This window comes from Lissotriton vulgaris, chromosome 2_1 (assembly GCF_964263255.1).
Source record: "Lissotriton vulgaris chromosome 2_1, aLisVul1.2, whole genome shotgun sequence".
Lineage (NCBI taxonomy): Eukaryota > Metazoa > Chordata > Amphibia > Caudata > Salamandridae > Lissotriton > Lissotriton vulgaris.
Window position 1 is genome coordinate 319,794,427 of NC_141687.1, and position 24,434 is coordinate 319,818,860.

General features: G+C 43.7%; 1 protein-coding gene across 2 annotated transcripts in view; it reads right to left on the reverse strand.

Moving 5' to 3' along the window:
• Positions 1-24,434, reverse strand: part of P2RX5 (purinergic receptor P2X 5) — a 516,750-nt gene that overhangs the window by 69,858 nt on the left and 422,458 nt on the right. For both annotated transcript variants that reach the window (XM_086955030.1, XM_086955029.1), the window contains exon 8: positions 17,002-17,138. In XM_086955030.1, coding sequence (XP_086811156.1) covers positions 17,002-17,138 — 137 coding nt within the window. The remainder of the gene's footprint in view (positions 1-17,001; positions 17,139-24,434) is intronic.

Consider the following 24,434-nt stretch of genomic DNA (forward strand, 5'->3'; position numbering starts at 1 on the left):
CCTGATATACAGTTGTGAAAAAGATTAGTGAGGTACACTACCTCATTTGCATGAGTAACTTTAGCCAAGCTCATAAGATCGTATATATCAACTGACTGCAACCTTAGTATATCTCTGCTGTTATAGCATTGCTTCCAGTGACACTGATGGGGAAGTTTCTTCCATTCTTGTTGCATGGAGGAGTATATTTCTCCACCAACTTGACACAAAACAGAGTGGCAAAGAGACTGTTGGCATTTGTTGCTGCAGTTCACTGACTTTCTCTTAGTGACAAAAGGCTGAAAAGGTGGCTTATACAGGACAAGTAGGTGGCCATTGTAGAAACCTGCACCAGCCCATCCACTGAAGAATTCAAGTTTTTGGAGTTGATGCTTAGGGGGTAGGGGGTAGTGCATGTAGCTCACTGGCTCAGGATAGGCCATAGGGTTGCAGGAGAGTTGAGCTGTGCTGTGGCAGTCTTGCCTGCAAAGCCACTGGTGCATTGCATTCCGATTTCTTCAGTATTACTGGCCTGTTATGCAACACTACCCACCTATCCAGGTATAGAATGAGATGAGATGGGAAGTGATGATATAGGAATCTAAATCTCTGCAGTTTCCTTTGTGCTGAACCTTAGCCAGTGGCTGAAAAGGGGAACAACAGAAACAGGAAAGGTTTCCTTTTTGAAGACCCAGTGACTATCAGCAGGAAGTTGCAACCACTCCAGGCATGAAACAAAACTCTAGGAACCTACTTCAGAGGCTAGCAGATGTGGGGCATCTGTCAAAAAAGTGTAAAATGCCCTTGCCTCCAACCTCACAGTTATCAATCAACTTTTAACGCTTAAGCTGGATTTGCCATTACAGAGGGATAAGATTTGTTATCTAACTGAGCCAGCTAGAAAGTGGTGAGAAGACACATACTCTGTAGGCAAAGATGTAGGCCATCACTAATTGGGAACCTCCTACAACCCAAACACAGGCTATGTCCCTGCTGTAGTATGTGTATATATATATATATATATATATATATATATATATATATATATATATATATATATATATATATATATATATATATATATATATATATATACCCCAAGAAACCCCTATCCTGGCCGATTGTTGGAGCGCATGTTGAAGGCAAAGAAGGAGATAACATCCCAGTATTCACATGAGCGCGGCAAGAAAAAAGATCCGGGGAAGAAATTACTTGTGAGGTGTTTCCAGATCTCCAGCTACAGGTACAAAGACTGCCGGTAAAAGGGAAACCTTTGTAGGTGTGGGGGCACCAGAGCCGGAGCTAAGTACCCAAGAGCCACCAACTAATAGGTATGCCCTAAGGAATAAACACATTTAGGATGATAAAGGGTCAGGGGTGTTAGCCTACTCAATAACTACACTCCCATCTAAAAAACAGAACGATAAGCAAGGGAAGCCTGATATATCAAAACCGAACTCTGCCTCCCAGCTCTCCCTTATTCTCCCTCAAAATCATCCGGGTGAATAGATTTACCAAACAGAGGTAGGGTGGGAAGGGGGTAAAGTAGTAGAACGTGTTAAGATTACCCCCTCCTTACGCTCCTATTTTAAGGTCCAGTCAAAAGGGAAAGAGTCTCATATTTTCCCACCCCTCACACCCTGCCGGATCCCAAAGCAGGGTTTTGCTTGGGTACACAAAGTAAAAACGGACAGAAAAGATGAAACGGGGGGAGCAGGGGGGGGGGAAGCAAACAGTCTGGAAATAGATTTCAACTACTAGCGGGGGAAGACAAGCAAGTACAGGTACGGTCTTTTGTCTCTCAAACTCAAACCAAAGCTTTCTACTTTTAGGGAAAGAAAGGCAGCTAGGAGTAGAGAGGATTCTCACTACTCTGATAAATGAAGTCAGAGAGAAATTTGTGATATTTGAAAGGAATCAACAAAAAATTCAGGGAGCATGTGATGCGCTAGAATTCAAGATGAAATCCTAAATGGAAAGAATGTGCGTAATGGAAACTTCCCTTGACGAGCTTAACAGTGAGGTGGAAGCTAATCAAAAGGAGATGCAGTAGCTAAAAATGAGGGCTACGGGCCTCTGTGCTAACACTTGAAAATGATGCACGAAGGAATAATATTAGGGTACTGACTGTCCTGGAAGGTCTAAAGGGAGAGAACATCAAAGGCTTCATGATGAACCCACTTAAGGATTTCATTCCTGGAACTGAGGTAGTCGCTCTAGAAGAAAACATACAGCAGATCCATCCAGATTCTTTCTCTAGAGGGCCAACCAAAAAAGACCCCAAGCAGAATTTTGATACATTTTCATACTCCCTTAAAAAGAAAATACTTTGAGAAGCTCTCTAAGAAGGGAGCTTTACGATAGGTGACGGGTCCTTCAGAATCAGGTCGGATATCTCCAAAGCTGCGCAAGACAGGCAGCGGGACATAGGAAAGTATATCCAGGAACTCAGACCATTAGGATCTACAGCACAGATGTGTTTCCATGCCACTCTGAAAATTATGTAGAACAATAAAATGCATAACATAAGGGCCCCTAAGGAAGTTGGAATGCTAGTGAAACAGATCAAAGCACACCAGGAATGAAATTTGTTTCTTAATGCCGAGGAGTTAAGAGAGTTCAAATGGGTAGCTCTTTCAGAAATACCCAATAGTCCTGTGGAGGTTTCCTTGGGGTGGAGTGGGAGGGTCACAAGAACAGATTTGTTTCTTACAATCACCGGGTGTGGGAGCATGTGGAAAACAAAATCACGTCCTCATTGGTAAAGAGAGACCATGAAGTCGGGTCAGGAACTCAGTCGGATACAACACAGTCCCCCTTTAAACCTAATTCATGACAGAGTCGCCAACTTTTAGTTTGTGAAGGGTCCAAACATGGAATGTCAATGGCCTCTGGGTTTGAAGCAGAAGGCAAAGAATTCTAGAATATCTTAGACTTTCATATAGTAAGGTTATAATTATACAAGAGTCTCACCTGTTAAAAGAGGAAAGGCAAGACAAATTAAAGGGACAAAGATAGGTAGAAAATTGTATATCTACTAAACAGTCATGCTGTGTTGTGGGGGTGGCAGTCCTTTTTTCAGACAATTATCAAAGTTACCCTTGGGGCATCCATTGTGGATCCCGGAGGGAGGTGGGTAATAGTAAAAGCAAAAATATATGGTGCTTGCTTTGCTTTTGTGGATTATTATGTCCCAAATATAGATGACCATGCCCCCACCCAAGCACTCTATAATCAGCTTTTAGAAGTCAATTTTCATATTATATTAGGAGGAGACTTTAACATAATAATAAATCCTGCCCAAGATAAATCCATTTCTCAAAGTACGGCCAATTCGACTAAAACGAGAGCCCTAGGGAAACAGATAATGAGGGACTTGGGTATCTTCGATATTTGGAGGCTAAAGAGAAGCAAAGAGCGAAGGTTTACATTTCATAACAAAAAATATGGGCTTTTTATAGAATTGATTTTCTTCCTGTGGACACTAGAATTAGAAAAAACATTTACAAAAGTGGAACTTGAGGTGGACCACTTGTCTGATTACTCTGCCGTCTGCTTAGAGATTATGCTAGATAAAACGCCCTCCTCAGAGATGCGCTGTAAATCGAGCACTCCTCTTAGACCCACACATAATAGAAAATCTGAAAGAAGCAAAAAGGGAATTATTTTCCTAAATAAAACATCATCTCACTTATATATTGTTTGGGATGCACATAAAGCCTTCATAAGGGGCAGATTAATTGGCCTAGCTGCAACACAGAATAAGGAGACCAAGACTAAGCTAAGTAAATTTTAATCCTCAAAACAGACCTTGTTGAAAGAGGCTGATAATACTCATAACACTCAAAATCAGATATTGATAAATGAACAGTTAAAGAGTGCAAAGCTAGAGTTGGAAAACTACTTAGATGCAATAATAAGGAACAAATGTGAGGCTAGTAAACCCCAAGGTAGAACAGATCAGAAATACAATTAAGGCTATTGTAAACAAAGTCACCAATGAACTACACACTGGGGATTTAGAAACAGAACACGCCTTTACACACTTCTTCCAAACTCTCTACACAGAAGATGTAAAGGTGGCCGAAGAGCAGATTAATAGATATCTTGAGGAGATAGCAATCCCGATCATGCAAGCAGCTTCAAAGGAGGAATTGAATTCTGAAATTAGTGCTGAAAAAGTTTCCAAGGTAAGTGGAAACTAAAAAGGGGCAAGGCAGTTGGATCTGATAGCCTCCCAAACAAGATATACACAGTTCTGAGCGATGAGCTGATCCCCTTTCTAACTAAAATATTCAATTTGGCCTTTGTTAAAGGACAGGAACTTCCATACTCCTAGGACGAGGCCACCATTAATATAATCCTCACACAAAATAAAGATCCCAAGATCTGCGAATCCTTTAAGCCGATCTCCTTATTAAATAGCAATTTTAAAATCTATACGTAGATACTAATGAAACCATTGGAAAAGGCGATTGAGGTATTAATCCATAATGAGCAGCAAGGTATTGTTAAAGGGAGGCAACTACATGAGTTGATGCATGATTTAAAAGGGGCAATAGATATGGCCACTGAGGATATAATGTTGCTGACAGTTCTTACTTTTGATGCAGCCATAGAATTTGATAGTGTTAGCTAGCCTTTTTTAGGTTGAGCCTAGGCAGCGCGCGACCGCTGTATGCAAGACCTGCGGTATTCAACTACTTTTCAACTACTTTGTTCTAGCCCCATGTTTACCATTGGCTCAATTCAGCATCGCTCTTCTTTGCTCCCTCCTAATGGTTCTGCAACCGATACCCCGCTTCCATTCAAGTGTGAGGAGCACTGGACAAGTACAGTTTACATAGCTTTCAGTGCTTCTCTGTTGTTTGCGAGAACTATTTTTCTTTGCTGCCCATCACCCCAGATCAGAGACATTTTCTACCACCCCACCAGTTTGGCAGTCTTGAGCGGCTGCCCGTTTTCCACTAACTTTTTTCCCTGCAAGCCCTGCTCATGCATATTCAGCCGCCACCTTTTTTTTAAAGACATTCCTTTCCACCCCGTCAGTTTGGCAGTCTTGAGCAGCTGCCCATTTGTCACCATCTTTTTTTCTCTGAAACCCTGCTCATGCGTATTCAGAGACCGTCTTTTTTATTTTTTAAAGTTTCCTGCTGTTGCTGGCTAATTTTCCTGGGTGCTGCCAGGACCCCACAAGCACTTCCCATTGTTCCTTGTTTCACTTAGACAAGTCAATGCTATCTTTCCTGTGGCATACAGTCACCACCAAAGAATGCTGCTGCAGTATTCAATGTCGGACGTTCTGAACAATGATGTTTGGCGTTGCTAACAGCAATACTAGCCACACATCTAATTTCCAATCACATTTACAAGCATTTTATTAACTTATTCAATACCAGCGTAGCTGTTTTTTTAAAATATATATACTTGTCACCTTATTAATTATGCTTTATTAGCGTACAAATGAACATAAATTCTCTTTATGATGCTCATTACTTAAAGATGGCGCCCACATTAAATAGTTTTCTAGTAGATTCTCACCTCTTTCTATGACAGAAGTCGTTGCTCTCATATCCCAGTATGCTCCGCTATTAAAAACCTATTGAGGAGAGCGCAAGCATTGGTGGGTATTATGGGTACCAGTTAGACATTTTAAAAGTTGTGATTTAACTGATTTTTTCAGCTTCCTAGCTTTAGTAGGCACAGAGAGTACTTTCATCGATACATTATGTAGGCACGGGGAGAACTTTCACTGAGACTTTTTTGTTTGGTTGAAGCGGCCTACTTCCCTGGGGCTGTGTGCCAATGTGTTTCAGCCAAAGCCCATTTTTCAGATTTGCCCAACCCCCCACCCTCTACCTCCTACCTCAGGTCCCTTGGTTAAAAGTAGCAAAATAGTGGAGTTATTGGCCGCCTGTGAATTCCTAACATTCCTGCCCCTTCCCCGCCATCTGCCCGAGCCCTCCCTGCAGGAGCAGTGCAGCATAGGTACATGTGTGTTTCTTTTAGAAGGGTCTGTTGATAAGAGTTAATTGCCAGCTTCATGCTTCATCACATGACATAATCCTCATCGCACCACAGACGCTCTGTGGAACTTAAAAAAGTGAAACACTTAACTTCTTGGTTAACTTGTAACTGCTACTAAGTCTGTGAACATATATGGTTGTATCCAGCAGGGTTTCAGTTTATTGTTGACATTTACAGCCAGGACACAACTAGCAAACAACCATTTGAAGTACAATAAGTATTGCAATACTAAAGTTTGAGCTATTGGCGTTATTATTTGCAACACCAATAGTTCAAATGTTTAGTAATGCAAGACCTATTGCATTGCAAATGCTTGTTGTATTGCGTGATTAAGCAACAGGATTTGGGAGAGGTCTTTTTAAGAGCTGATGGGTTCTTTGATAAAAATCCGATGGCCAAGATTGTGGTTAATGGAAAGCTCACTAAGCAGATAAATATTAGAAGAGGGACCTGACACGACTGCCCACTGTTACCTTTGCTTTTTAATCTTTACATTGAGCCACTGGCAAGCAAAATAAGGGCAAATCAAAAAATCAATCCTTTTGTGTGTAACGGATGGGAGAAAAAAGTCAGCCTGTAATGGTGTACACAGGAGATCTAGAAAGATTGTTTCCAGCAATCTGGGAAACTTTGAAGACTTTGAGAAGGTCTCCAACCAACAGAAAACCGAAGTTATGGAATGGAATACTCACTACAACAGCCCGTTGGTAATGCAGGAAATAAGATACTTAGGAATTCAGGTGGTGCAGGAACTAGACAAGATGGCTCAAGTACATTTTAACCCCTCTCATGCTCGTGACGGAACCGTTCCATCACGAGCCTTGGGTGGGCTGTGCTGGTGACGGAACGGTTCCGTCACGGCCCTCTCGCCGCGCCTGCGCAGCGCGAATTCCGTGCCTGCACTAACGTTCTGTAGCACGGGCAGGGCTGTGACGGAACCGCTCCGTCACAAGCACAGCTCACCCGCGTGCCGTCACGGAGCGGTTCCGTCACGAGCACGGGACCGCCGCGCGGCCCCCCCACCCCCTTAGCACTGCTGCGGAATAGCCGCCGCAGTGAAGGGGTTAATGAGGTAGCTTCATGGATCAGGTCACTCAAGGTTTGGGTAGGCCTCCCTCTCTCTTTCTTAAGAAAATCCAATCTAATAAAAAAGTTCGTTCTCCCAAACTGTACCTTCACTTTAATGCAATCCCTCTAGAATTCAAATCGGCATGGTTTAAGAAATTGCAGGGAGACTTTTGCAGTTTCATATGGAAGGATAAAGTGGTGAGAATTGCATGGAGGAAACTTTGAAGACAGAAAGAACATGGGGGCATCACAAGCCCTGACCTCTACCAATACTATTGCACTTTCCAACTGAAGGATATAAGATCTTTACTTATGTATAATTCTATCTTCACTCCGCTGTTCAAAGCTTTGATGAGAGACTTGCCATTGAGGGGGGATTTTTTCCTTTTTATATTTGGTCATCCAAAGTACTTCAAAAAGGTGAGGCTTAAGATATTGGTTGCTGACTGCAAATTATGGTACCAAATTAGAAAGACATTAGTAATACCGTACTATAGTAGTCCCACACCAATATGGAACTGTCCCGGGACACTGATGTGCATTTTAGACAAGCTGGCAAGCCCTCTGATTGAAGGGCGAGTACATAATTGAGAACAAATCATAGATGACAATTTATTAGTCTCCTGGGAGGCTCTGTCGCACATTAAGGAGTGCAATCTGTCGAAATGTAAGTACTACCAACTTGCAAGCTGGGCAAGTGAATTAGATAAAGAAGGAAAAGGTAATTGTGTTTGGGAGGAAAAACTACAAAGCAGATCACTTCAGGGAAAGGAAATTTTCCAGTGGTATTAAATGTTAGTCCAGGCAGGAGAGGATGAGTTTACCTTGCCAGCGGATACTTGAAAGAGGAACCTGCCAAATCTGGACATGGAAACCATGAGGCAAGTGTCAATGCCTTTTCTTTGGTCATCTACAAAAACGCACCTCTATGGAAAAATCTTCTGTTTACCGTGCATAAGGCATACTGGACATCAAAGAAGTTGTCAAAGTTGGGAGGACGGGAGGCAAGGAAGTGCCTGCCCCAAGTCTGGTGAGGAAAAGTTGGATGATGTCCATATGTTCTGGCAGTGTCCTTTGATCTAGATCTTCTGGAAAGAAGTGGGTAAGGTGCTCTCAGATGTAATGGGCACAGATGTCAAGGTAAGCCTGGCGATTTTTGTGGTCACTACCGGTAGAGAGTTATCATTGAATATATTTAAGCCAAAAAAATCCCACATTCTTTTACTTATTTTGCTGGCATGAAGGGAGATCTGTTTGAAGTGGATCCTCACTAACCCCTCAACTGTGAGGTAATGGCTAGCATCATTTCCAAAAGTAAACAGCCTATATCATAGTGCCCCCTCCACCAAAAGAAAAAGTTTTGGGACATATAGGAATGTTGGCATAAAACTCAGCAACTCAGTAGGAGACTCTAACACCTTCCTTCTCAAAATATAGAGGTCCTATGATTATATATCAATCAATGCAATACATTTGAAAAGGAATCAATAACAAGGGGCAATGCACAAAACTCCTATTTTCAAACAAGTTTGTGCATGAACCCGTTTGTAGGGAGCCTATCGTTCTAGTTTGCCTTCTCCTTTCATGGGAGCCTCTCGCTATCACCCATACACCTGGAGCTTCTTTGTCTCTTTGATGAACAATGAGGACTAAAATGTATTTTAAAAGCAGCCATGTTAGATAGTTGGACCCATGATTGCCAGATGTAATTTGTTATATTGAAAGTTGCCTTTTATGTGGACCAATGTTAATAGTACAAAAAGTAATATCAGAGTATAAGCTGGAGCAGTGTTAGCCTAGATCAGTGATACGGAGGAGTGGAGGCAAGAAGGCGGCCGCAGCACCGGTCGAGCGAGCTGACCACTAACTCCTTCCCTGTACAATCCTCTCCCCTCCTGATTTCTGGAGCAAACAGCAGAATGGGGATCTAAAAACTCGCCACTCCTGACTCCCTTTGATGATCTGACGCTTGTGGTTTTGGCTGTGGGGGGTTCTACCCTGCAGATTGGCGATCTGCATCCCAACAGCTTTCCCTGCTCTGTGCACTGACGTGGCATCAGTAATGGAGCTGAAGAGGGAGGAGCTATGACACCAACCAAGATGGCCGCATAGTCTCCCGGCTCCGCTGACCTCCGTCCTACGCTCGCTTATCCTGTCGAATATCCTGATCTCCTGCCCCGGATTCGTGTGGGTGAACTAGTCGGCACCCCGATGGTGTGACCACGGAATTTTTCTGATGTTCTGGGGTGAAGTAACATTGAAAATGTTTTGAGGCCTAACCCAGACTGGAAGCCGGGGTCTCGATTGCTGGTCTACCCGGGTCCAAAGTGAACAACAACGGACTGAGGAGAGTGGTTGGGTCCGGTCCTTGGAACTTTTGAAAATTTCTCTGGACTACTTTGCAAGCATCTGCTGCCTGGTGCTGTACCTGAGGTGAGGTGACGGGTGATGCGCGGTGGGCCCCGGCCCGGAGGCCCGGCACTAGCACCGCTGGTGCCCCGGGGCGGGGGTCCCACCGCGCGTTGTTGCGTGCTGCTGGCCCGTCCCTCACGGCTTGATTCTGCTCCGGAATATCCTGTCCCGGAGAGAGTGCCTCTCCGTGGAGATCGTTATGCCTGCGGACGTATGGAACTTGGCAGAACGGACTCAATGTGGCCCTTCCTTGCGGATGGTAATGGTGGACCTTGCGGCGCTTCGCGCAACGATGAGGGCCCAGGTCAATCGTTTGCTGTCGGCAGCAGATGGGATCATAGGACCGGGAGCAAGCCCTGACTTGAATTTTGAGACCCGGTAGCCGACTTGCCTCCTGTTGGGCGCCCTAGTGGCGCGTTTGGACCCGGTGCTGGAAGCTGTGCCTGCCCCCGAAGAAATGGAACTCATCGTGTGTGCTGAGATTGGTGACCCTCTTACATTCTCGGAAACATCGGTCCTACAGTTATCGGAACATTTCACTGCTTCCCCCATCCTGGACACTGTTGGCCCACACTATAATTTGGATCGGAACGAGTCGAGGGGATTTTTCGTTTTTATTTTGTTTCTATGGCCTTTGTTCTCTTCTCTTCTCTTTCTTTGTCTTTTTCTTTTTCTGGGTCAGTGCAGTGGGTTTCCTTTGGTATCAATCACTGCTTTTTCATCTGTGCCTCAATTTTCGTGGTGTTCTCTGGGTCTTAGGGCAGGTGACTAGCGGGCGCGAATTGACCGTAATATTCCTTCATATCCTGAACCGCCTGTTTCAGCGCCATTGATTTGACTGATTACTGTTTACTGTTGACACGTTTACTATTCTGCCTGCCATTTTTCGCTGCTGGGAAATTGTTCGGCACCTGATCCTTCCATCTTATACTATAAAATGAAAACCTTTTATATCCTGTTTTTCCAATTGTGCTATTCAGTGACCAAGAGTACGCTAGTATGGTGATTCTGCTCCCCGAGGTGCTGCATGTGATTTAAAATTTGCTCTCTGCTTATCTAACTGCTTAGCGGCCAGCCCCGGGGGTTGTAGGCCCATACTTGTATTTGGTTGAAATGTCAATAAAGGTTTTAAAAAAAAAAAAAGTAATGGAGCTGAAGACAGCGCCAAACACGCAAAGGCTCGAGGGCCGCCGGCAGTTCCCGCTAGCCCGGGGAAAACCATTTTGGACCGAGATGGAGGAAATTTAGATGGTAGAGGACGCCGGGCTACTATGGAGACTCCGGCCGGGCCGCATGGCTCCGGGGGCAGCTTAAGGAAAGCATCCACCCGTTGAAAGCAGACTGTTCCTGCTTTGTTCAAGGCGCACACTGGGAAGGCCAAATCGTCATCAGGATCCAAAGGTACTGCTAAAACTGTTGTTCCTCTGCTCCTCCCTGTAACTGACTCTATATGTCAAGAAGATGCAGTACAATTGTCGGAGTTGCCAGGGGGTGATACTGTCGGTAGTAATATTGATGGGGGGGCATTCGTTTTAGGTTATGACATTGTAGGCACGGATAGCACCCCTAGTGGCAGCAGGGAGACTGATAAACTAACAGATTTGGCCTCCAAAGGTACCCCCCCGGCTGACGGTACAACTATCAAACAACAAGGCCAATGCATTCTGGGAAATGTAGCTCTTTCAAGCGATGGCCAGGTAAAAAGGTACATCGGATCTGACTTTCTCAGACAGGGAGGCTGACTATACGGGAGACATTCCACCAACACTAACACCTAGGGAGGAGGACGTAGCTGACAAATTCTACTCAATGTCAAACCATTCTAACTCCTCAGGTGATGACAGATGCATTAAAGACTGGGCCGGGGGGGGGGGGGGGGGGAGAAAGCGATGCTAGCAGTCTACACTGGGAAGAGAAGAGTGACAAGTCCGCAAAATTAAAGATCAAGCTCCCCTTCCCGGCCAGGCACTGCTACAAGATGCTAGCACCAACCCTATCGTCCAGGAGGAAATCACACTATCTACAATATATGAGACCATCAGGACCCATCGTGAGGAGACTAGAGCAGAGAGTTCCCGGACTCAGGGTACGTGTTGTAAACTTCGGAACTCTATATGTAGGATCGCCAAGATGTGCTCCAATTTTTCTACAAGGATTGGGGAAACAGAGACCAGAATCTCTCAGTTATAGGACGAGTTGGCTAAACAGAAAAATTTGACTGAGTCTATGAAATCTACAAAAGACGATACACTGTGGAAATTGACTGACCTTAAAAATCGCTCAAGGAGAAACAATCTGCAAATTCTGGGTATTCCTAAGGGCAAGGAGGGTGCAGATGTCTGCCAGTTTGTGATTTAACTTTTTGAAGCATTTCCAGAACTTCAACATTGTGACTGGAAAACTCAACTGCAGAGGGCTCACAGATTCCCATTTAATCAGTGCAGAAAAGGGGTCAAGTCGATAGTCAACCACGTGCTATTCTTATTTGCCTCAATAACTTCTTGGCTATGGCCCTCTATGACTTAGCCAGACCAGATAAGAAAAGGGTTGGTAAAGGCTGTGACTTTTTTGTGAGGCCTGACTACTGACAGATAACAGTTGAAAAGAGATGGGCATTGTGTCAATTAATCCCGCCATTTCAGGCCAAGGGGGCTCAGGTGTTCTTGCTTAACCCAGCAAAACTGAAATTGGTCTTCCAGGGTCAAATGCAGTATTTTCAGTCCGAGTTTAAAGTAAAAGCGGAAGGGTGGAAAGGGATCCTTCTATGTGTCCCCAGGTAACGGGACACCAGTTAAAAGAACGGTACGTCTTAGTTTGGAGGAAGTCCGCGCTCCCGAATCTCATGTCAGAGATTTTTACGGTGTCCTCTCCAGAGTAGTGGACTCTACTCTGGAGAGGACACCGTTACCTGGGGTCACATGGAAGGATCCCTTTTCACCCTTCCGCTTTTACTTTAAACATAACCTGTGTCGTTACCGGGTCGGAAGTATCACCGGCTTTGCGATTATAAGACCATTGTGACAAACATACAGCCCTGAAGAATCACAATTGTACCACTTTGTGACGAAACACGTGTCGGCTGGTTTGTTTTCTTTCTGTATTGATCTGGATTGACATAAAAAATCTGTATTTATGATACACTTGATGTCGACCTCCGTAATTTCGAAGACCAAAATAATGTTTGACATTTATTTAGAATGTACATGGTACACTTAAAACCATTATCCCGATACGTGTGCACAGGACTTGGTTTCAAATTGATCGTGCAGGTCTTTGACCCACACACTTGCAGGGGTTGTTTCATTTGGATTTGTTCCCGCTGACCTGTCTGCACCGAACATACTCAGCCTCAGCCTATAATTTTAGCGTACATGCCAGAGCGCCATTACTTCCTGAACTTCAGCGAAACCTCCGCCGATACAAATACCCATTGTTAACCATGTCTGGTGGTTTGGACATAGGTCCTTCTGCCATCTGCTCCAGTTTTTCCAGAATATTACAAAATCCTCCAGGTGAAAGTAGCTACCTCAATTTAAAGCATAGCATTATTAGCAAACCTTCAGGCTTTGCTAAAATTGTACTAAGGTTAAAACTCTCAAATGTGTATCTTAGCTTCTGCTTTGTATGTTAATACAGGTTGAATATAGATAGAGCTTCAAGCCAAGAGTAGAACTCAATTCTTTGTATTTCTAAATATTTTACCAACATATACTCCCTTAGAACGTTTTGTGAATTACCATGCCTGGAGAAGGCATGGTGGATTGATGCTGTATTCCTTGTTAAAGATGACACAGAAGCTAGCCATGGACCCTCTCAGACTGGATGAAATGTTTTCCTTTGGGATAGGATGAGTGCAACCTGTTTTGCGTTTTTAGCCCTTTGCCATAGAATCTTAAAGACACAATGCCCAACCAATAAGAGGGCTCTTTTGACATTCCCCAGTACTCAGATGTAAGAGCAAGGAGAATAATGCATCTTATGGGTAGCCATCTTGGGCTGGCAGTAAGGGGCAAAGAGATTTGGTAGGTAATTAGGCAATTCTTGTGAAACCCTGCTGGAAAAGTAGGAAGGCAACACAGGTGAATACTTTTAAAGTTGATAATTTTATGTGTTTTAAACACCAATCAATATATTGGCTTTCCTTTTCATATATATTGCAAAAATGAAGACCACCACTATCATCTTTTTTGGTAAGCCACATAGACAGACTCATTTCGTATTTGCCCAGGACTACGATGGACTGACGTTTGATATCAGCAAAAGCTTACTATTTTAGAATGGAACAAAATAACATTATGCTCACTGTTGAATTGTGGAACTAACTTAATGTGGCAGTCTAGTGCCTGGAAGCCTTGTTCTAAGAGCATGGTAGCAGGGGCTCAGTTAATCTGGCTGACACTGGACAAAATGATTTGTCATTCTAACTTGTGGGGAGACTCCAAAGATTCTCTGTGAAACTAAGAGCAGTTACCTCCGAGTAATGTGCCAAAACACACACCCTAGAACCTGGCATTGGCACTAAGTGCATTGGTGATAGAATAGGAACTATTATAAACATTGTCATTTTTCAGCAGAGTTCAAGAAGAAGTTCACATTTTGTGGTTCTCTCTTAGTAACTACTGCCTGCATTCCCACAAGGCTCCAAAGTGCGTGTTTACCCCATAATATGAATCTGAGTCTGTGATTATGTTCCTGTTGGAGAGTGCAGAATTGCAAAAATATGAGAACTGACCTCGTGGCTACATATCCTTCTGAACCAAGATCTGTGGTTCTATCATACAAGATCACTGAAGTGCAGGTTTCTATTCCGACTAGAACCATGGTTCTATTTCAGAAGAAGTTGAAGGGTGTAGTTCAATTGTCCAAGAAGTAAATAATTATTTCATCTTTTCAAGACTTTATAACTGAACTAGAGAAGAAACCTGCCAGGTGGCCACCTATCCTGCTTTGTCCTTAAAGGAACCTCATAAGTACCTTCTTGCGCCTGTAGCTTTAATTTGCTTTAAGCTTCCGAAAGAAGTGGCTGAAGGACTTAGATCTCTACCTACCGCAGAATCACTTCTCTTAGAATCTAGGCTCTCAAAAAGAAACGCATTATAAATAACTTCTTTTTTAGTGGTTCAGCCAGAATTTGGTACTTTCTCCTTCCAGGCTTACTCGCCACGACCTCTTTAGCAACCTTCAAGAAAGAGCTGAAAATGATTCCCTTTCAAAGACAACTTTTATCTTGCCACTACTAACAGATTATTCTGTTGACAGATTCCCTTTCTCAATTCTTTTTTCAATCATTTCCCTTTTTTCCATTCCTGCTTTTAGTCTTCTGTTTAGATATGTTCTCTCTTCTTGCATATTGATCTTTTCTTAACTTTAGTTTTCCTCTGTCAGACCACCACCTAAGCTCATCTCTTATTACTGCTTGCTATCCTTCAGCCGACATGATTCCCTGAGTTTGATTACGGGTTCTATTTTTGGAGGTACCATTTAAGCATGAGCGAATTTTGCGAATCTGGCGTTCGCGAATTTTGCGAATTTGCGAACTCGCAATCCGCAAAATCCGCGAATTCTCGCGATTTTTTTTTTGTGTTCGGAAGGATTTCTGCCAGTTCGCGAGGGTTTTGTACCAGTTCGCAATTGCGAACTTACATGTCGGCTCGTAACTGTCGCGATTATGTTGTTTCTACGTCTGGCTCATCATCACAGGTTCCCAGCACCCTCTGTTTCACCCCTGCCACCCTCTGTTTCACCCATGCCACCCTCTGGTACATCAATGCCACCCTCTGGTTCATCATCACTGTAGATTATGGGGGAAAAGCAAGCACACCAGCGCTGCTTCAACTGACATGAATTAATTTGGGGTTGATTTATTAATGTGTCACTGTTTTAAAATTCCAGTCTGGCACCTGCTTCCTTATCTATAATTTGCTTTCTGTTGCAGTGCAATTTTTTTTTCCAGGACCTTTTATGGCCTACTTGTAGCTATTCTATGAGCCTGCTGTGAGGGTCAGAGCAGGGTCATACAATTGTTGCAACTAGCAACTGAACTCTGGAGGGGCCCCAGTTAGGAAGCGCTACAGGGAATGGTTACTAATGATGAGTTTGAACTTTTGCACCTGCTGAGTGCTTTCAGTTTTGCAAAACCCGTTTTTCTGCAGAACAGCAACTGTAATGCCCCAAACAAACTTACTTGTGAAAGTTGATTTCTAATCCAAAAGTGATCCAAAGAAAGTCAAAAGGCCTCAAATCCAAAAAAGTGCAGGCAAATGTCAACCTGAGGAGTTATTCTGATAAAAATCATCATTTTCAGAAGGTCTATGCTGCTTGCTAGTGGATTTCTTGTGCAGAATTGCAATTTTTGTAACTTCGCGAGTGCAAGATTGTTGCTGCCTACATGTTCGCAATTGCAAACTTACACCGCACGCCACAAAATTGTATCACCAAGAAAAAAAAATCCGCTGCGTGCGAATTTGCGGATTTTCGGTAAATTTGCGAGCGTTCGCGGATTGCGAATTTACCAAAAATCCGCAAAATTCGCGAGCGGAACGGATTTTCCGCCCATGCTTAGTACCATTTATGGTCTTGATATTATTTACGCTTGTCGCTTCTGCTTCTTTAGTAACTTTATAATTTTCTTTGTAAAGCTTTCTAGCTCTTTTGGGCCTCATGTGCACACTATAAAAAACCTGTTTATGTAACCAAACAAATAAATAGATAAATAAATAAATACAAAAATACATCTCTCAGATGTCTGGAGGAGCTGATTACAATTCCTGGAAACTTCTTGGGCACACTTCTTTTATGTGAATTGAGCTCCATAAATTATTTGCTGACACAAGGTAATTTTTACACCTTTTCAAACATTCACCTGCAAGCCAACTTGGTCCACTGGCGACCTGAATAGTCAAAATACAATTTTGTTCTGAATCCTCTTTTAGATTTCAGTGGCCTTCCATAATAAATATTCTTAGTGAGGTCTTTTGAACTAACCATATAAAAAAGTTACTTATTTCAGCGTTAAGATTTGTGGATCTTTCAGTTAATACATATTTATTCTATATATAGTTTTGCCCGGACCTTAAGTTTGTTAGCCCTTAACTGTGAATCTTTGTTCTATGTTTTTTTTAAATTCCTTACCTCTTCTGGTCATGTTCTCTATGGTAGAATAGACTTTGTGATGGTAATTGACTTACAAAGAAAGAGTTGAGATCTTCCAAAAATGAGGCTAGAAATAGTCCTCAATTCCTGATTGCAAAAACAAAAAACAAATCCTTAAAAATATAATAAATCTAATCAAAGTAATGTTTTAATGGTTTGTGGAATTTTCATGGGGAAGAATAGTTCCTTGGCTTTACAATGACAAATTCGACAACTTCATTTTAAGCAAATGTATTACTCTGTTCCTATGACTGATTTCTCGGAAACTCTGAGGTCACCTTACTCTATAGTAAAATATAACAAAAAATATATTTCCTCCTATTTTCTACTCTGAACATCACAAGCATGACAACTATCGCTTACCTGAAGTTGTATCCCGATGAGATGGATTTTTCTGCGAATTTATTGTCCAGGCGGCTGAAGGAATATCGAGGGTTACATTCTGAAGCTGAGCGGTCCAGGTCACAGTTCCATTCGATCTGAATTCCGATGACACCACCCTTTACAGAGAAAAGAAATGGTTGAGGAAGCATCATGTCAGTCCTGTCCCCATGACATTTTTGTCTTCATTTTTAGTTCGAGCCTGGGCAGCGCATGCGCTGTTCTGCGAGGCATGCTGTATTCGAATATGTACTTGAAGCCCTGCCCACTCTCCACCCATATTTGTCATTGGCTTGTGTCATTGTCCTTTGTAAATGCTGGCTTCTGATTTGTTAATAGGTTTGTTAGTCCCTCCTTAGTACCGCTTCGTATTCATTTGTAACCGTCCATTAGAACTGGCCCTTTCACTACTGTTGTTACATGGTATGTCTGTAGGCACTATTTTCTTTTAATGAGTTTCTCCTACTGCAAGCACTACGTGCTTTCCGGCAACAATCGGCGCACCATGCATGCTTTCACTTTTCCAAGCAGCCCAAGACAATGGCGGCCGCTTCTTTGAAATGAAATAGGTCTCGCATTTACAAGAGTTGCAGCTCATGGCATTGTAAATGACAATGCCTTTTATTTATGTGTTAATTATCAAAACAGATAAATAAAAGGCATTGTTATTTACAATGCCAATAGTTTAAACTCTCACAAATGTAACACCTATTGCATTGCAAATGCCTGTTTCAATTAGGGAGGGAGATCCTGCGAACATATGGATGTGCAAAGAGGCTGCAGCTATGACCAAAATGTCAAGTGCTAGTTTATTTGGTCGTTTATTGCTAGTTTATGGCATGATGGCTTTAGGAGTCCTGCAACGCGGTCTATTCTTAAAGTATTGTTTGAAATTGAGCCAGGCAAACACGTATTCAGCAGAACTCTTACCACTCACATACTCGTTTAATCCACCTTTCCCCAGAAGGCCCCAGAAGGCCTAAATCGCAACAGAAACCACGAATAGCTTAGTTAGAAGTTCACATAACTTAACAGCATTGCAAGATACACTTTTTAAACCGAATTAGCATCTAAAGTTTGGACAACATTCTGCAACCCGAAGCCTTATTCAACTCCCTAAATTAATACCTCTCGAATTCTAGTCACTAGAAGCTAGTGACTGGAACCAGATTTTAACACGCCAGTCAGCTGGTTACACAGTCATAAGAAGACAGGAGGGCTTCAGCCCATCCTGGACACATGAAACCTTCACTAGTCTTTTGTCATGGGTATTTCCAAAATGGTGGTCTTAATGGAGAGAGTGATTTCCAGTCAGAATGGATGCTAAGGAGCAGAGATCTCCCGTTGCTCTGTGTAATGTGTGAGAAGTTCGCTCAGTCCTGTCTTTGTTTGCACCTAAGTCGTTGCGGTATTATTTGTAAAATGCTACAAATACTTGATGGGATCTGCTACTCACGAGATAAGACTATTAGAACTCTTTAGGGTGGCTAACTCCAATAAATATGAACAATATTCCAGTTTAGGAGAGTTCTAAAAAGTTCCTCGAGTGCAGCACCCAGGATGACGTATTACCATCACAGAACTCCTTCATTCGGTTTCATTGTACCTAGGTGGTTTCTCTCAATGCCTCTTCTGTGATAGCAGCTCACTTGCGCAACAGTGCGATCCAATGTATATTCATATCTGTTTCGGACGCCATCAGTCTAATTTGGAACTGCAGCAGGTTCTAAACACCTGCCATGAATCCAGGCTGTCAATAAATAATCTGACCTCACACCTCACCTAAACAGTTTGCTTATCTATCTCTAATACATATCCTTTCAGGCCTTTAGAAAAGCAATACAAGGAAGCCTCCATTGATGCCGAATGCCTTTTGCTTATAGTCAGTATTCTTCGAATTTTTCAATAAGGTTCATTGTGTTCATTTAGCGCTAAATAACAAATAAACATAAATAAACCCTTACTAGAGCCTCCCAGAGATTTTAGTTTATTTGAGGAGCTAAGTTTAGACTCACCAGGTGGGGCATTTGCAATCAAGGTAGACATGTCACTCTTCTGTGTCCACAAAACAGTGCCTGCCTAGGACATCAGGCAGTTAGTTACTGGAGCCAAACACAGGATCAGAATTGATGGTAACCTTGCAGGGGTGAAAATGTGGAGGCGGACACGTTCAGCCAATATTATGCTAGATCCATCTCTGATTGACCGCTATTTTATCAGACATATATTCCGACAGCAGCTGTAAGCATGTATGACCAACAAATACCCTTTTTAATCAAATGACTATTGCAAAATAGCTCAGAAATACAGACGCGTTAAGACTGGTGCCTGATTCTTAAATCCCCACACAGGGGTTAACCATCCATTTTTAGTGATGTTCTCTCTTTATGGACTAGCATTAGAAACGAAAAAGAGAGGACTCCAACCCTCAATGTCATTGATGATGTTAAATACCCTGTTCTTGAAATACTCAGTTTAAGCCTTTGAAATCCGCCCGTCACTAACCAGAGAGTCTTGAAAGCAGCAAAGAAAGACTAAGGGCCTGATTACAAGTTTCGGGGTGCGGGAGTGAGGCAGCAAGCCACCGCCTGGCCCCGGACCGCCAAACTCGACCACTGGCCGCCCTCCAAAATATCAGTTTCCTCATAGTCTGGTCCTTTGGCGTTCCCACAGCAGTGCCTGTCTAAATGGCACTGCAATGGGAGCATCAAAGCAAGGTCCTGCACTGGATGGACTGTTAAGTCTATGCCATGCAGGAACTGGGCATGCATGTACACAGGGGGACACACCATGTGCCCCCTACATGCCTCCTATGGGCCATGAGGAACTGAGGGGCACTGTAGGGAAGGGGCGACTCCTCCATGTGGGTGAAGGAGCATCGCCCTCCACCCACAGCACTCTCACAGTGCGAGGAGCAGAAACATAAAATGGTATTATAAATACTATTTCAAGTTTCTGCTTCTTGTAGTGCGAGAAAGCAGAAGAGTTTGGTTGGGGGTGGGTAGGTGGGTGGTCCTGCTGTAGGGCAGGGGAGGAGTGGTATGCCCACTCTGAGGGTGCTGACTGTTTGGTCCGCCCCAGGGCCCACCAAACCAGTCATACGCAGTCTCTCTTTTCTCCATTTAGGCTGCATGCAGCCTACATAGAGAAAATGGCCTCCCCATAGATGCCTGTGTGGTCGGCATCCCAGCCAATCACAATGCTGCCATCGCAGCATTGTGATTGGCTTAGGGGAGGGAGGCTTCCTGCGGCCGCTTCCTGTTGCAGAGAGGATGACGCAAACCGGCGACGAGGGACCGAGCCAGCGAAGGTAAGTTAACTTTTATTTTTTTATATTAAACCCCCCGCACTACCCCTCCCCACGCCTACCTCCCACCCGCGAGTCATACCAGCCGCGACTGCTGTATGGCCTCCTTTGTTTGCTCAACGCTACCCTAACAAATGCGGTCTCACCACTGTGGTTAGGGTCGCAGTGAGGAAACTTGTAATATGCTTGGAGGTTCCACAGTGGCACCGCCAAGCTACCTCAAGACCGCAGCTCAAGCGTCAGGGATCATGGTTTCGCTGGTGGCTACGGCAGTCTACTCATGTCCTACCGCCGTTCTTGTTGGTCGGACGACTTCAGTGGCACCCTCTGACCGGCCCTTCACCTCCACCACGGGCGCAAATTCGTAATCAGGCCCTAAGATTGCAGGATCTCAATGATTAAAGGGCCTTAGATTTGGAATTGGATCCTATAGGACAAGCAAACATTCTCACATGTGTCCAGTCAATGGCATTACATGGCTTAATCCAGACTCTTTTATAAGTCATTCATATAGATTGTGGTGCAAATAATATGGACTATATAATTCATATTTTCAAATCTAAAAATATGGCATTTGGCTGGCACACAAGAAGAGGAAAGCTGAGATCCTTTTAGGTCTGGTTTTGGAGGCAGTGAACACGTTCCCCTGGCTTTGCAACAAAATATCCAAAGAACCTTATCCTGAAACCCAAACTTAAGGTCAGTGATTATGAAGGCCACAACATTACATAATGACATCACAATATTTTTCATTTAATTGTTTTCAGTTTACATGACTCCTCCAGCAGATTATGCCGGCCACAATTGGAAGTATTTCGACATATGTTCCTGAAATCCGGGGTTTGGATTTTAGGATTAGGAGGTTAAAAAAGTTCTTGTTGACTTAGACCTTATGAATGAATGAATGAATACGCACTTATATAGCGCATGGCTACCCATAGGGCATCCCAGCGCATAAAGTAATCCCAATCATTCAACAGTAATCAGGCAAAAGAAAGGTCTTGAACTGTTTCCTGAACCTAAGATGGTCAACTTCAAGGCGGATGGATTCAGAAAGCTGATTTCAAAGCCTGGCCGCGTTATAGGAGAACAGCCGTCCTCGGGTCCAAGACCATTTAACCTTCGGGACTAGCAGGAGTTGTTTATTGCTAGATCTCAAAGTCCTCTTGGTGTCATATAAATGCACCAGGGGCTGCAACAAGGCTGGTCCTTTCCCCGAGATGCACTTATGGACAATGCACATTGTCTTGAACCTGACCCTTTCTGCAACAGGAAGCCAATGCAGTTGTCTAAGTGTCAGCTTAACTGACTTATGCCTAGGGATACCCATCAAGAGACGAGCTGCACAATTCTGTGCTATCTGAAGTTTTCCGATAGTTCCCAGTGGCACACTCAGGAAGACTACATTTGCGTAGTCCAACCATGATAAAACCAGGGATTGAACCACCATGCGCCTAGCGTCAAATGGCAAAAGGGGAAGAATCTTCTGCATCATCCTGAGTAGGCCATAACAATTTGCGGCTACATTGCCTGCCTGGGCTTTAAGATTCAATTTACAGTCCAGCTACACCCCAAGACTCTTAATTTGTGTCTTAGTGACAGGCAGCGTCCAGATTGCCACAAAGAGTCCAGATTGTGAGGAGCCGCATGACCAAGAATCATAATCTCAGTCTTTGTGCCATTAAGTTTGAGAAAGGACGAATCCATCCAGGCCTGAGTTTGAGTTATCTTGCCGGTTAAGACCCACCACTAATTATGTGTCATCCGCATATGTAACAGTGTGAATCCCCCAGGGGAGTACCACCTCAGCCAATGGCTTCATATAGATATTAAATAAAGTGGGACTCAACGAAGTTCCCTGAGGGACTCCACACTGCAACGGTCTCTGGTCGGAGAGAACACCCTCCTCGAAGACCACAAAAGGCCTGTCAGAAAGAAAAGACTGTAACACTTCTAGAGCAGTACCTCCAACACCTACCTCCCTGAGTCTTTGAATCATTATTTGGGGGTTCACAGTGTCGAAGGCTGCGCTGAGATCAAATAAAATAATTGCAGCCCAGCCTCCGTTATCCAAGATCTTACTTGACTCTTCAAGAACCGCAAGAAGAGCAGTCTCCGTGCCTTGGCACCGCCTAAAGCCAGTCTGGGTCGGGTGGATGTGATTATTCTCCTCAAGATAACTTGACAATACTGAATTGACATGTCTTACTGCCAGTTTACTCAGTCCAGGCAGCAGAGAGATGGGCCGATAATTAGACCAATCATCGGGGTATAAATTACTTTTCTTGAGCAAGGCTTTGACTGTAGCTTGTTTCCAAGGACCAGGAACCTGTCCCGTTGAAAGGGATGCATTTAACACGTCCAATATCACTGGGCAGACAATCTCTGATACTGAGTTAAGGATAGCCGGAGGGGCTGGATATAGATTTTAACTGGTGCAAAGAATCCTGCAGTGACGACAAGGTAAGGGGGGGGGATATCTAGCATAACTTGTCGTCCAGGTAATGTGACAGTGCTATCCATGGCCCTATGCTGAAAACTAGCATACATAACATGAATGTTGGTAAAGAAAAAGCTAGCTAGTTCCTCACAGCGACTTTGGGCATTATCATCATCATTAATAGGAACAGGGGGAGTAAGAAGCGATTTCACAATTTTAAAAATTTCAAAAGGGGAATTAGAGGCTGAGGTGATTTTTTCCTGGTAATACCTAGTTTGGGCAACTTTTATTTCATTTTTATAGAGCTTCGTAGCTTTCCTATAATTGCCCTTACTGGATTCTGAGAAGTCCTTCCTCCATTTCCTCTCAGCTTGCTTGCAGGACTGTTTTAACTGTCTCAGAGTGTGCGTACACCATGCTTTCTTATTAGGGCCTATTCGTGACACACCTCTTTTTTGGGAGAACAATGTCCAAAGAGTCCTCCAACCAGTTGTTAAAATTCTCATTTGCTACCCCGGGGTCCCAATAAGAGGCTGGGGTTGTATTTCTGAGATTGGACGCCCACTCATTGACCGGAACTTTGGACCATGTACAACCACATTTCTTTAGTTTTAACAGAAGGTAGAGGGCCCTCTTGGGGAGTCTAACTGAAAGATAGTAATAAATGGTCGGACCATGGTACCGCTGTGTGTTCAACAAAGATAATGTCTGAAAGATTAGTAAACAAAGGGTCAAGCAAATGTTCCAGATTATGAGTGGGGCCAGTCACTATTTGCTTGATTTGGAAAGTTTCCAGACAATCTACAAGATCCTGCGCTACAACCAGATCGGGATCGTCGAAATGTATATTCAGGTTGCCCAAGATGGAGAAATTACAGGAAAGGCTAGCCTCGTGAGTAACTACCTCTGGCAGATCTTAGCAAAAATTGCCTACTGGTCCAGGAGGACAGTAAATTAGCATGCCTGAGAAAGTGCAGATAGGAGAAAAACTTATACCAAATACTAAATTCTCACAATCAGCTAATTGACCAGTAGTAGCTCTACATTTATACACACCTTTATAGATAATGGTAATTCCCACACCCCTCCTGCCCACTAGGTCTAATCTGAATATGGCATAATTAGAAGGGAGGGGCTGGACAATCTCTGGATCAAAGTCCTTATTAATCCAGGTTTCTGTGAGAAAAAGCATATCTGGATTCCTTCCCTCCAAAAGCAGGTGGATTTCCATGGCATGTTTTGAAAGGGATCGGCAATTAAGTGCAAGCAGGGAGATAGATTTTTCTTCCCCCCTGCTAGAATCCCCAGAGGGGGCAACTCGTGAGGACTTCCAGTTAAAGTTACACTGAGGACAGGCAGAATTCTCCTCTTCTAGTGGTAAAACTTGCCTACAGTCCAATCTACGCTCACCTCTAAGTTTATGGAGATGCTCCCTGCTATATACCTGCACATCGGAGAGAGAATGGGCAGGGGTTCCAGCCCCTAGCCCCGTCCTAGCGCGGACGGGCGCAGACGGGCTTGCCTTTGGCTGCGCGGCTACAACATCGGCTGAGTTTATAGCAGAGTCTGCGTGTCAGCGTGCGTCGGGGCGTGTGTGCGAGGAAGCTGGAAAGCTAACTCCACTTCCTCCCCACACCGATCTTCCCCGTAGCCCTCAGCCAGCCCACC